This window comes from Clinocottus analis, unplaced genomic scaffold (genome assembly GCF_023055335.1).
Source record: "Clinocottus analis isolate CAN_PGR_092001 unplaced genomic scaffold, fCliAna1.0.p SCAF_11, whole genome shotgun sequence".
In the NCBI taxonomy this organism is placed as follows: domain Eukaryota; kingdom Metazoa; phylum Chordata; class Actinopteri; order Perciformes; family Cottidae; genus Clinocottus; species Clinocottus analis.
The window spans coordinates 237,791-251,773 of NW_027175832.1; the positions used below are offsets into that span (position 1 = coordinate 237,791).

Genomic DNA, 13,983 nt, shown 5'->3' on the forward strand with positions numbered 1-13,983 from the left:
ATGGAGACCAGCAAGGTGACATCATCATCATCATCATCATCATCAGTGCACAGAAGTGACAGCAGCACTATTCAAACTACACAACGCACACTTGGCTCACCACAATAGTTGTTTGCTATAGCTCACTCACTCATGCACCAGTTAATGTGTGTGTGTGTGTGTGTGTGTGTGTGTGTGTGTGTGTGTCCAGCAGCCAGTGAAGGAGGTGCTCCCCCTGCCTCGCCTCCCTCCAGCTGGCGGCTGCTCTCCTCTGAGGAAACCCTCCGGCTCCATCCAGCATGTGCAGGTGGCCTCGTCAGGTGATGAACACAGAAACTACATGTTTGTGTTTCGTTGTCTACAAATGACACAACATTTCAGTGTAAAACAAAGACATAGGAATCTTCTTGGCCGTGTTTGTTGGCAGTGGTCACGTCCTTCAGCCACCTGAAGCCTCCGGAGACGGACGTCACGCTGACGTCACACATGAGGTCTCTGAGGTCTCTGAGGCACGCCGGCTTCACCGCCGTCTTCACTGGACAAGCGGTGAGACACGTGTGCAAAGAGTGTGTAGATGTTGTCTTGATAACGAACGAGGTGTTAAGACACAGTGTGCTGGATAGATGTGTGGAAATGTGTCGAACATTTGACTTGTGATGGGAAGTTTGTTCTTGTGTAAAGAATCCTTACCGTGTGGATCTTCCGGTTTAAAGGCCTTGTGCTACGTTCTCTCATCTGGATTATTAATGCTAATTCTGTGAGATGAGAACTCTGTTGTGAAGTTCACAGATTACAGATTACAAACAATGAGGAGAGTCCTGCTCAATGTCAGGAAAACTGCATTCAAACTGCATTAAACTGTGTAACGCTGCTCTGACAGTAAACCCTCTAAGAGTGTAATCTTCTGACCTTGTCAAACGTCTTATCATCTTATTTGAAGAAGATAATCCAGGAGGGTTGATGCGTGACATTAATGTTGTATGCGACTTTGACTCTCATGCTGACAGAAGCTGGACGGCGAGCAGCTGCCGGACGAGCCGCCGATGGCGGACGCGATCCTGGCCGACATCGACTCGCTGGTGCCCACTCACGACGAGGCCGGCCGGCCCATCGCCGAGTGGAAGCGGCAGGTGATGGTGCGGCAGCTGCAGGTCCGGCTGCAGGACGAGGAGGAGCAGAGGAGACAGGTGCTGTCATGCAGAACAACACAACAACACACAAAGTACAGACACTTTCCATGAACACACACGTCTGCCAGAGAGCAACAGTCTCACTCCCAAAGAGAAGCCTGAAAACACAGGAGGCACCTGAGCAGCAACATACTGAGCAACACGTGTGAAGGTCCTGTTGCATGTTGTGTTTCTGTTGTGTTGCAAACAAAAAGATAGAAAAAATATCATTTTGAACTGAATCAAAACAGACAGGATATTATTATAATTATTATTAGGAGTAAATTCAATCTGACTGCTTCAAATTAATCAAATGCTTTATCTACACAAAATGTGGGAAATATTCCTATTATGTACTGGACTGTTTCTGAAGTGATCATCGTTAAGTTGGAAACAGTGTCGTATGTAATCTATAATAATATATATAACTCAGAACACAGCAGCATGCCAGATGTGCTGCTGGTACACAGAAGCAGTTAGCTCAGACAGACTGTAGATAACAGGCTAGCTGCTAGCTACTAGCTGCTAGCTGCTAGCTACTAGCTGCTAGCTGCTAGCTACTAGCTGCTAGCTACTAGCTGCTAGCTGCTAGCTACTAGCTGCAAGCTGCTAGCTAGCTGCTACTTACACTCTCTGTGGCACGCTAGCTGCTAACTGGAGCTTCCCACTGAAAGGGCAAACATTCCCATCTAACTTTTGGGAAAGAAAGAGAATAATTCAACATGTTGAACGTTTCCATTGTCAAAATGAGCGTCTCATTGTTTGCTTGAATCTCTCGGTCCCTCTCACAGGACATGAGCAGTGACTTCGCCCCCGTGGACGGCTGGAAGTACTCACAAACACACAACGCGGTCCTGGGTGCCTTTGGCGAGCTCTTAACAGAGGATGACCTGCTGTACCTGCAGCAGCAGATCGAGACTGTTTCCCTGCAGAAGCGCTGCCAGGCCTACGAACTGGAGCTGACCAGGCTGACCGAGGAGCTGAGGGCCATCCTACCTGATCCAATCGTGAACATATCCCTGAACAAAGAGGTCCTTGAGCACATGGATGCAGAGGGGGCCATGCACCTGACCTTGCCTGGGTGGTGCAGCCGTGTCTCAGAGATTGTTAAGAGTATGTCACTGCTGGTGGCGAATCTGACGCAAACCACAGAGGATGTGGGTGAGAGGAGGATAGTGGAAGGCATGATGGAGGAGATGAAGAGTTTGCAGGGAGTAAGAGATGGTTTAGGACTTGATGCAGGCCAGAGATGGGTGCAACCCAACCAAGAGGTGATACAAACACACGGGGAGATTTCTAGTGGCTGTCGGATTCCTCACATAGGGATGGCGTCCGCTTTCAGCCATCGTCTGGAGAGCAACAGCTACAGCCGAGTGCGCAGGGAGAGGGTGGAGAGGGAGATCCAGCAGTCTGGAGTGTCGGTCAGAAACCTCAGATCCAACTTTGAAGGTCAGATTGGTGGTATTTATCCCTTCGCCGGGGTTGTGAAAGGAGGCGGTCAGGTTGTATTTGGCACGTCCGGAGTAAACAAGCAGAATGACAACACAGGCCTCAGTCCTCCTAAACATCCTGTGATGGAGACGACCAGCTTAAGGAAAGAGCGTATCGTGGTGCTGTTCCTGAGCCACTGGAAGAAGTCTTCGTATGCTATTTCAGTGAAAGCAGCGAGGAAGAAACAGGGACAAGAGGCAGGGAGAGGCAGCGGCGCATCGGCCCGACAGAAAATCACCTCCATGTTTCAATTCTGCAAACAACGAGTTGCTGTGGACAAGATGCTGCAGTCCTGGAGGAAGAACGTACAAGTCAAAGATGCACAGAAGTCCTGTTTGTCCTCCTCTCCTCCACCACGTGCAACTTTCTCCCCCGAGCAATTCCTGCCGGACGTGGACGGTGCTGCAGCGACCCACGACGGCTTGACCCTCGACCTTTTCATGGTGGGCTACTTTCACATCCTCGAGCAAGAGCTGTCGCCCGATGAGAGGAAGATGAGGCATCTGCTCTGCTTCGAAGTTTTCGACCACGTCGGCAGTTTCTCCTGGGAGCTGGTGAGGGACTTCCACAAGGCCGTTCTCCGGGAAATCCGGACGGGGAGTCGAAAGTGGAGCGACGGCTTCGAGGACATCAAAGTGCGCTTCTTTGGGGACTCAAAAGCATGCCGCTGTCCGTCAGCGTTACCGTCAGACTCCAGACTCATCCCCACAGTCGTTATTGTTCCAACGGGGTCTCCAGACGAGTGTGGCAGGGACTCAGACATCTGTCAATACATTGACCGCAGCTTTGCTTTCTGGAAAGAGAAGGAGGCGGAGCTGTTTGATTTTGAACATTAGCATGAAGGTTGAATTTGATGACATGTTGGTGTGTTTGTCTTTGGTGAACTGACGGGAGCCCAATAAACTTCTGTTGAAGATGCTTACAGTTACTTACAGTTAGTGGTTGTTTACATCCATTTTCTGCTCACACAAATGATCCTTACTTGAGGATTTGATGAAAGATGTCATCCAGGTGCATTATGGGAAGTGTAGGATGAAGGGTTTTCCTGAACTTTGACCCCTCGTGCGTAAAACACTCTTCTCTGCCGCTCCTGCATCGGTTCTGTTCGCCTCCCTTCTGGGCTCAAACTCAGCGGATGTCTGATATGAAATCCTAAACTTCCTCACTCAGCTTTTGGTGCTGTAACGTTTCATTGTGAAACGCAACTTTTCATTCTTCTGACCATGGTAATGTGCAGTGGTGGAAGTATTCAGATGGTTTAATACTACAGTATAATAAAATATTCCATCACAGGAGCTTATATTAATATTTTATATTTTGATTGTAGCTCACCTGATTGACTGATCCTTTCAGCTCATTTTCATCTCGCCTTACAAAGCGTCACGTTTTATATTTATGAATGAAGAATGAATGATATTCTCTATTAAACTGTCGTGGACGTCTAGCATAGCATTAGCACTGTTTAACTGTATGTGGTCTGCTTTCAATGTAACAAGCATACATTCACATGCATGCCTTATGATTCATCATCTTCTGTTATGTTTCATCTTCTGTCTACATAAAACAGCAGTGTCGTGTCGTTTCCTCCAGAAAGGTGACGGATTGAAATAGGTGAGGTCGCGCATGCGCACTGGCTCCCTCCGTTGACAGCAGGATGCTGAGCTGCATTCCCATCATTCTGTGAGGAGAGGAGGATCCCCTGCGCACCCACAGCCGAGCAGCCGCCGAGCGACAAGAACATATCCAACCATCAGCTCTTCCTCTGCCGCCATGTCCGCTGGAGGAGACCTGGGGAACCCCCTGAGGAAATTTAAACTGGTGTTTCTGGGAGAGCAGAGCGGTGAGTCAAACCTCGGGCGGCTGTTTGCTCCTCTCATGCTAAACATGCGCACACGTAGAAGGCCATGCATGTCATTCCTGTGGATTTTGAAAGTTATTATCTGGATCTCGCAGCTGTGGCGGACTGGCTGCGGGTCATTTCACGCCCTTTTGCAGCTTCTGCACAATCTGCAGCTGGAGAAGATCTTATGAACCGAAAAAGAAAAAACACCGCATGCATTTTAATCTCACTCTCGGATTAAATAAACCATCACGATCACTTCAAAACAACTGCTCATTGCACTGAATATCTTCAAGGATGCTCAAGTTGTCGCAAACGGCCACGAGCCGGCGACATGTTCGGATGTTTTGATGCTGCAGTGACCGACAAAATATTCTCAGCCTGTTTCCAGATAACCGCTTTATTATTTCTACAACATGAACAATGCTCTATTCCATCACATGGCAGTGTGCGACATGTTTCCTCCGCCTCGCCTGATCGTATGTATGTATTTAGAGAAGGGAATAAACCCCATGTGTCAGGTCGGGACACACCCTAGGCTGCGATGTCTGTAGCATCTCTGAAGCTCGAGCCTCCGGTTGGGCCCGAAATAACGGCAAGATAACGACATGCCTTTTGTTCAATACGCATCTGTTCAGGGTGGGACTGGCTGTCTGTGTGTGATATGACGTGATGGCACACATCCACAGTGTTTAGCTGTGAAGCTGAACACTGAGGAGCACGTATCCCATAATAACACACTACAGCAGCAGAATACACACTATCACACCCGATACGACAAGAGCTCCACTGCTGTTTGTGTCTCGCTTTGTGACGCTCCAGTGTGTGTGTGTGTGTGTGTGTGTGTGTGTGTGTGTGTGTGTGTGTGTGTGTGTGTGTGTGTGTGTGTGTGTGTGTGTGTGTGTGTGTGGTGTTACTGTCCATGGTGCTGAAGCCAGGCCTGGTGTGGCCACAGCCCGTCGCTGCTTCAAAGCTGCTGTCTGCAGAGACTTCATGAGGCCTGCTGGAGGAGTGCAGTCACTAGTGTGTAGATGTGAACGTGTGTTAGAGATGCTGCTGGAGGAGTGCAGTCACTAGTGTGTAGATGTGAACGTGTGTTAGAGATGCTGCTGGAGGAGTGCAGTCACTAGTGTGTAGATGTGAACGTGTGTTAGAGATGCTGCTGGAGGAGTGCAGTCACTAGTGTGTAGATGTGAACGTGTGTTAGAGATGCTGCTGGAGGAGTGCAGTCACTAGTGTGTAGATGTGAACGTGTGTTAGAGATGCTGCTGGAGGAGTGCAGTCACTAGTGTGTAGATGTGAACGTGTGTTAGAGATGCTGCTGGAGGAGTGCAGTCACTAGTGTGTAGATGTGAACGTGTGTTAGAGATGCTGCTGGAGGAGTGCAGTCACTAGTGTGTAGATGTGAACGTGTGTTAGAGATGCTGCTGGAGGAGTGCAGTCACTAGTGTGTAGATGTGAACGTGTGTTAGAGATGCTGCTGGAGGAGTGCAGTCACTAGTGTGTAGATGTGAACGTGTGTTAGAGATGCTGCTGGAGGAGTGCAGTCACTAGTGTGTAGATGTGAACGTGTGTTAGAGATGCTGCTGGAGGAGTGCAGTCACTAGTGTGTAGATGTGAACGTGTGTTAGAGATGCTGCTGGAGGAGTGCAGTCACTAGTGTGTAGATGTGAACGTGTGTTAGAGATGCTGCTGGAGGAGTGCAGTCACTAGTGTGTAGATGTGAACGTGTGTTAGAGATGCTGCTGGAGGAGTGCAGTCACTAGTGTGTAGATGTGAACGTGTGTTAGAGATGCTGCTGGAGGAGTGCAGTCACTAGTGTGTAGATGTGAACGTGTGTTAGAGATGCTGCTGGAGGAGTGCAGTCACTAGTGTGTAGATGTGAACGTGTGTTAGAGATGCTGCTGGAGGAGTGCAGTCACTAGTGTGTAGATGTGAACGTGTGTTAGAGATGCTGCTGGAGGAGTGCAGTCACTAGTGTGTAGATGTGAACGTGTGTTAGAGATGCTGCTGGAGGAGTGCAGTCACTAGTGTGTAGATGTGAACGTGTGTTAGAGATGCTGCTGGAGGAGTGCAGTCACTAGTGTGTAGATGTGAACGTGTGTTAGAGATGCTGCTGGAGGAGTGCAGTCACTAGTGTGTAGATGTGAACGTGTGTTAGAGATGCTGCTGGAGGAGTGCAGTCACTAGTGTGTAGATGTGAACGTGTGTTAGAGATGCTGCTGGGTGTGAAGTTAATACGAACCCATCTCCTGAGGCTCACCTGGATCCTCTTGAGAAGTCTCCAGCTCATCTTCAGCTGTTGGATGTGTGTGTTGGCTGTGTGTGTTGGATGTGTGTGTGTTGGCTGTCTGTTGGATGTGTGTGTTGGATGTGTGTGTTGGATGTGTCTGCTTCAGGATGGACATTTTACTTTTTGGTGCTCAGTGATTCATTTGTCTTTCAGTGTTCGTGTTGTCTTGACTACATGACATAAATACATAAATACTAGAGAATAAAAGCAAATAGAGCCGAAACAATCAGTTGGTCAACAGAAAACAAACGTACCACTTAGTTTTCTTTCAATATAGTATATGTTTATAGTATGTATATGTGTGTATATATATATATATATATATATATATATATATATATATATATATATATATATACATATATATATATATATATACATACAGCACAGCATGTAGTATAACCAGGTTGCAGTCATAGAGGCCTTTAACACAGAACACTCAACCAATCACAAGACGTTTCATGAGAGTTCAAGCAGAACTCTTTTGAGGGTTCTGCTTCTGTGTTTTCTCTCTTCCATGTCAATATGAGATGACGCGTCGCTTCTTTCCCTGTTATTGCTTATCATTTGACATTTCTTGTTACATTGCTTTGATAGTGAGTCATATTTACACCAGTTATCTATTCCTGCAATTGTCTTCTATGTTTTAACAAAGTTGTCTTGTGAGATGGTTACAGTGTCATGGTTACAGTGTCATGGTTACAGTGTCATGGTTACAGTGTCATGGTTACAGTGTCATGGTTACAGTGTGATGGTCACAGCGTGATGGTTACAGTGTCATGGTTACAGTGTCATGGTTACAGTGTGATGGTTACAGTGTCATGGTTACAGTGTGATAGTCATGGTTACAGTGTGATAGTCATGGTTACAGTGTCATGGTTACAGTGTCATGGTTACAGTGTGATGGTCACAGCGTGATGGTTACAGTGTCATGGTTACAGTGTCATGGTTACAGTGTCATGGTTACAGTGTCATGGTTACAGTGTCATGGTTACAGTGTGATAGTCATGGTTACAGTGTGATGGTTACAGTGTCATGGTTACAGTGTCATGGTTACAGTGTCATGGTTACAGTGTCATGGTCATGGTTACAGTGGTTGGATGTTATATGCATTCATTTAGTCATACCAAGGAACACAACGAACATCTATTTTCATATAATAATATTTAATCATTATTTGTGAATCTTTCTGATCTGAACTAACACCTGCTCTCTCTTCTAGTGGGGAAAACATCCCTCATCACTAGATTCATGTATGACAGTTTCGACAACACGTATCAGGTGAGAATCAAACTTTATTTATTTATTCATAACATAAATATTTATACAGAAGAACAGGTAATAACTGCACTGAAGAAGTGAGCAGTTCTCTTGTACAAACTACATTTATATGGTTCTTGCCTAAATGTGTCATCAATGTTGTCACAAATCCTCCTGTGATGATTTGAATAGCTGGAATAATGTGACTTATCACCACGTAGGTCTATAACAAGCCTCTGACGGTAATAATGTTCATGATACAAATGACAGACCAGAGTCTATTCAAAACAAGTTAAGACTCTTATCAATGCAATTATCAGGAGGAACTATTTGTGTTGGCAATGTGACGCTCTTAAGAGAAACAGATGCTTCTGTTAGGAGTTAGGTAACGAGTGAAGGACGCACGTTAGATCAGTTTTTCAGTCTGATTCAATTTCAGAGCTCATTTGCTGTTTTTTATTTTGAACTTCACAGGTTTTGTGTTTTCCTTTTATTTAAACAACGGTCAATCTGCAAGAAAAGCAGCTGGCGCAGAGGACATCCAGCCCTTAAAGTCTGGTCACACTGATTCTCTTGGTTCTGTCTCTGCAGGCCACCATCGGGATAGACTTCCTGTCGAAGACAATGTACCTGGAAGACCGAACAGTAGGAAGCCTTCATCCTCATTTCAGATTCACATGTAGTCCCACGTGTGAAGGGGAATTCATTTGTTCTTGTTTTGGCCCGTGAACATAGGAAATATCACAATGTCCTCTGGTTTCACTGATCTTTCGTTTGATTGGCTTCATGACTTCTCCCTTCACAGACTAACACCATATCCCGGGGTTGTTTTTGCTGCTAGCTTTGGCTTTTCTAGCCTAAAAAAGGTCAAAGCCTCTCTCATGGATCATGTTCTTCAGCTCGTATCAAAACTATTTCTCATTGCGCTCACCAGCTGATACTGGCTCATCCCTTTGTGTACTCATGAGGCCTGACAAGTGTACGGTCTGTGTGCAGCACCATGGTAAAGTGTGTGTGTGTGTGTGTGTGTGTGTGTGTGTGTGTGTGTGTGTGTGTGTGTGCAGGTAAGGCTGCAGCTGTGGGATACTGCTGGACAGGAGCGCTTCAGGAGTCTCATCCCCAGCTACATTCGAGACTCTACAGTCGCCGTGGTCGTCTATGACATCACAAGTGAGAGAGTTTTCCTCATGAAGGCGTCGATGTGTCTGAAACAGTAAATCAGATGTTTTCAGGGGAAGTCGAACACAAAGAAACTCCTCCATTTAAAATAAGACTCTGGTCTCCACAGATGTGAACTCATTCCAGCAGACCTGCAAATGGATCGATGATGTCAGGACAGAGAGAGGAAGTGATGTCATCATTATGCTGGTCGGCAACAAAACAGATCTGGAAGAGAAGAGGTGAGCTGCAGTTGATCTCTGATGTCATTAAGATGTGTTTGTTAGCTCAGCAACCTCACAACCTTCTGCTGTGACGCCGAGCCCGTCTGACTTCCCTGCAGGCAAATCATGATCGAGGAGGGCGAGCAGAGAGCCAAAGAGCTGAACGTCATGTTCATCGAGACCAGCGCCAAGACCGGCTGCAACGTCAAACAGGTGATCCTGCAGTGCCGCCGAAGGTCACGGCGTCTCTGCCCTTCCTGTGCTCACCAAGGAGAATATTTAAAATATTAAATATGTTTGAAAAGTAGAAACTAGTGTGCACATCCAACGCCAGTGGTGCAGGAAAGAAGTACCAACAAAGGAAGTCTGAAGGCTGAACATTGCAATGTCCAGGAAACAGTGCTGGATGTAACTGAGTACTTCATCAGGAGATCAAATGAGTTGCTATAAAAAGCACAAAGGGCTGAACTCCAAATATGAATTTGTTTTGCACATTTTAAACTCTCCTACTCTCACTATCCTCTCTTGCAAGCGCTCCAATTATTAATATTATTATTTTAAGATTTGTTCTGATCCCTCACTTCCTCTCCTCTCTTCTCCTCTCCTCTCCCCTCGCCTCCTCCACTCGTCTCCTTGTTTCCTCTCTCCCTAGCTGTTCCGTCGTGTTGCAGCAGCCCTCCCTGGAATGGAAAGCTTGGACGATGCTAACCCTGAAGGCAGTATCCTTTACAGCCGCTGAGCAGCAAGAAAAACTTCTTTTTAATCTGTTGGTGGTTGCTGGCTGAAGAACAAACAGTTCATGCTCATTAAATGTGTTTTGCTCAGTAGGAGCCGGGAAGGCAGCGATGTAGAGCGCCACCTGGTGGCCGTGAGGGGAGGGGCAGACACGGAGGACGTGTGATGGAGGATGATGGAAAAGAGAAATACTTATATGAAACTAGACTACATCTGTTTTACAGTTGAAGCATAAAGTTACAGAAAAATACTATTTAGAACACATGCAGTATTAATATAATACTTTATGATTACTTCTCCCAGACAAATAGAGACCAGCAAAGAGGTTAAGGAGAAATAGAGTAACTTTGTGTTTCTATTACAAAGTACTTATTTAACACTTACAGTAATATTACAACTATTATATTCTAACTGTTATAACCCGATAAAATGATTGGAGAAATGGGCCAACCTAGTTACATTGTGCTATTATAATTACTACTATAATTACTGTTGTGAGCATTTTGTTCCTTTTTCTTCAAAACATTAAGCGAAGCTGTGGCCTCAAAATAGTATTTATTTATTTTTACAAAGGAAAAGTTCCCAGCAAGTGTTTCATGGATGAGCTGCGTGTCCAGCCTGTTTAAAGCATGAAGCAGTTTCATTAGCACTTCATCTCTTTCCTCCTGACCTCCTGAACGCGAGCCAGTGATCGACATCAAGCTGGACAAACCGGCCGAGGCTTCTGTCCCCGAGGCCGGATGCTCCTGTTAATGCTGAGCGGCTCTTCTCTCCATCGGCTTGTTGTGTTGCTTCCTTCTGGCTCGCTTCCACTTGACTTCTCCAATGGGATAAAGGATGCGGCCTCGTATCTGATTGGACGAATCAAATGTTATCTTTCATTCTTGTTCAGTTGTAAAATATTGTATACTTTGTCAATATGTAAGTGACAGGAGGAGAACAGGGAAAAAACACCAAATGTTCAAATGAAAAAGAGCAAAAAAACTGTTTTGGAAGAATGAAAGAGGAAAACGGGAAAACCAACAGAATTCTTTTCGCTGTTATGTTTTGTATTTTTTATATATAAAAAGGGAAAGCACCAAAAATGATGCCTAAACATAGAAGGAAGGAATAGTGGGGGGTCGGCCATTTTCCTCGATGGCCGAACACGTCTGAATGTCTGCAGCACGCATGCACGTCGATCTGACCTTTGACCTTCTGCCCTTCAGGGTGTCGCCCTCTGAGAGGAGGTTGAGGAGGAGAAGGTTTTATAGCATCTCTCTAGCATCTCATGACCACACGTATCTCATGTGATATCCACAACTTCAGTAGTTCACTAACAGTAGCTGTGACAACGTGGCACTCGGTCTCTATGAGTTTAACTTTTATAGAACAAACTGTGGTTCAAAAGAAGAAGTAAGAAAAGACAACTTACTATCACAACTCCCTCCAGACTCTCCTCTCCTCTCCTCTCCTCTCCTCTCCTCCTCTCCTCTCTCCTCCTCTCCTCTCCTCTCCTCCTCACCTCTCCTCTTCTCCTCTCCTCTCCTCTCTTCTCCTCTCCTCCTCTCCTCCTCTCCTCTCCTCTCCTCTCCTCTCCTCTCCTCCTCTCCTCTCTCCTCCTCTCCTCTCCTCTCCTCCTCACCTCTCCTCCTCTCCTCTCCTCTCCTCTCCTCTCCTCTCCTCTCCTCTCTTCTCCTCTCCTCTCCTCTCCTCTCCTCTCCTCCTCTCCTCTCTCCTCCTCTCCTCTCCTCTCCTCCTCACCTCTCCTCTTCTCCTCTCCTCTCCTCTCTTCTCCTCTCCTCCTCTCCTCCTCTCCTCTCCTCTCCTCTCCTCTCCTCTCCTCTCCTCTCCTCTCTCCTCCTCTCCTCTCCTCTCCTCCTCACCTCTCCTCCTCTCCTCTCCTCTCCTCTCCTCTCTTCTCCTCTCCTCTCCTCTCCTCTCCTCTCCTCTCCTCCTCTCTTGTCCTCTCCTCTCTTCTCCTCTCCTCTCCTCCTCCTCTCTCCTCCTCTCCTCTCCTCTCCTCTCCTCCCCTCCTCTCCTCTCTTCTCCTCCTCTCCTCTCCTCTCCTCTCCTCCTCTCCTCTCCTCTCCTCTCTTCTCCTCTCCTCCTCTCCTCTCTCCTCCTCTCCTCTCCTCTCCTCCTCCTCTCTCCTCCTCTCTTCTCCTCTCCTCTCCTCCTCTCCTCTTCTCCTCTCCTCTCTCCTCCTCTCTCCTCCTCTCCTCTCTCCTCCTCTCCTCCTCTCCTCTCTCCTCCTCTCCTCTCCTCTCCTCCTCCTCTCTCCTCCTCTCTTCTCCTCTCCTCTCCTCCTCTCCTCTTCTCCTCTCCTCTCTCCTCCTCTCTTCTCCTCCTCTCCTCTCCTCTCCTCTCCTCCCCTCCTCTCCTCTCCTCTCCTCCTCTCCTCTCCTCTCCTCTCCTCTCCTCTCCTCTCCTCTCCTCCTCTCCTCTCTCCTCCTCTCCTCTCCTCTCCTCCTCCTCTCTCCTCCTCTCTTCTCCTCTCCTCTCCTCCTCTCCTCTTCTCCTCTCCTCTCTCCTCCTCTCTTGTCCTCTCCTCCTCTCTTCTCCTCTCCTCTCTCCTCCTCTCCCCCCCCCCCCCCCCCTGGTGATACATATAGCGCTGTACTGCACTGTATATAAATAATAACATGTATGTTGTGAACGTCCCTCTGTAGAAGTTGTTCACCAGTATGAATCATGTAATAATGTTCAATGATTAATAAATTACAGATTAAAGGGCTTCACTCTCCTGAACCTCAACATTTACACGACAGCAAAATGCTTTATTTCATCTTTCATTTTGGTTTCAGTCACGACAGAAAACTAATTATAAAACGTTAAACTATAGAAATATGAGCTTTTAAACCAGAACCAGGAGAACCAGGAGAACCAGAACCAGAACCAGGAGAACCAGGAGAACCAGAACCAGCAGAACCAGGAGAACCAGAACCAGGAGAACCAGAACCAAGAGAACCAGGAGAACCAGAACCAAGAGAACCAGAACCAGGAGAACCAGAACCAGGAGAACCAGCAGAACCAGAACCAGGAGAACCAGCAGAACCAGAACCAGGAGAACCAGCAGAACCAGAACCAGGAGAACCAGAACCAGGAGAACCAGCAGAACCAGGACAACCAGAACCAGCAGAACTGGGAGAACCAGAACCAGAAGAACCAGAACCAGCAGAACCAGCAGAACCAGGAGAACCAGAACCAGCAGAACCGAGAGAACCAGGACCGGGAGAACCAGAACCAGCAGAACCAGGAGAACCAGAAGAACCAGAACCGGGAGAACCAGAACCAGCAGAACCAGTAGAACCAGCAGAACCAGCAGAACCAGAACCAGGGCTTCATTCATTTAAATATACTAACGTTAAACATAAATACAAACATTCATTTTGTCAAGTTCAGTAAAGAATAACTTCAGTTTGTTCTATTCATGTGTTCTCCTGTCGTTGGTCCTCGAGGGGAACCTCGTCCACAGAATAAATACACATATCTATAAACAACACAAAACCTTTCTGCTCGTCATAACGTCTGAATTCAAGAGCTCGTCGTTGTTTGAATCTCCTCTAGAACTCTGCATGAGGTTCTTCATCGTCGTCCACGTTCTAGAAGAAAGGAGCAGAGAACCGATCCGACACCACGAGGACCGGCTGGTGGAACTAGGATTACAGTACTCTCCATCTTCCATATTGCATATCGAGGGAGGGCGACAACACATTGATCAACCATGAAGTCTGTGAAGCAGAACATCAGAGAGCTCATGTTCTCCTGCATGTCGCTCAGCAGTCCTTCTCCAAAACCCGATCGCTGAGGGAAGTCGTGGTGGAAAGAACCTTTTAGGGAGGAAGCGGTCGC

The 13,983-nt window shown here is 46.9% G+C and overlaps 2 protein-coding genes across 2 annotated transcripts; both read left to right on the forward strand.

The window, feature by feature from the left end:
* espnlb (espin like b) lies at positions 1 to 3,475 on the forward strand. The gene is made up of 6 exons (XM_068599878.1): positions 1 to 15; positions 191 to 299; positions 407 to 558; positions 1,017 to 1,166; positions 1,940 to 2,305; positions 2,441 to 3,475. The coding sequence occupies exons 1-6, from the start codon at positions 1 to 3 to the stop codon at positions 3,473 to 3,475; spliced, it is 1,827 nt and encodes a 608-aa protein (XP_068455979.1).
* An 812-nt stretch (positions 3,476 to 4,287) lies between these two features.
* Positions 4,288 to 11,953, forward strand: LOC137782132 (ras-related protein Rab-6B-like). Its single transcript, XM_068571254.1, has 8 exons — positions 4,288 to 4,479; positions 7,995 to 8,053; positions 8,624 to 8,677; positions 9,097 to 9,202; positions 9,321 to 9,432; positions 9,534 to 9,627; positions 10,067 to 10,133; positions 10,838 to 11,953. The coding sequence occupies exons 1-8, from the start codon at positions 4,410 to 4,412 to the stop codon at positions 10,900 to 10,902; spliced, it is 627 nt and encodes a 208-aa protein (XP_068427355.1). The 5' UTR covers positions 4,288 to 4,409; the 3' UTR covers positions 10,903 to 11,953.
* Positions 11,954 to 13,983: the final 2,030 nt, after the last annotated feature.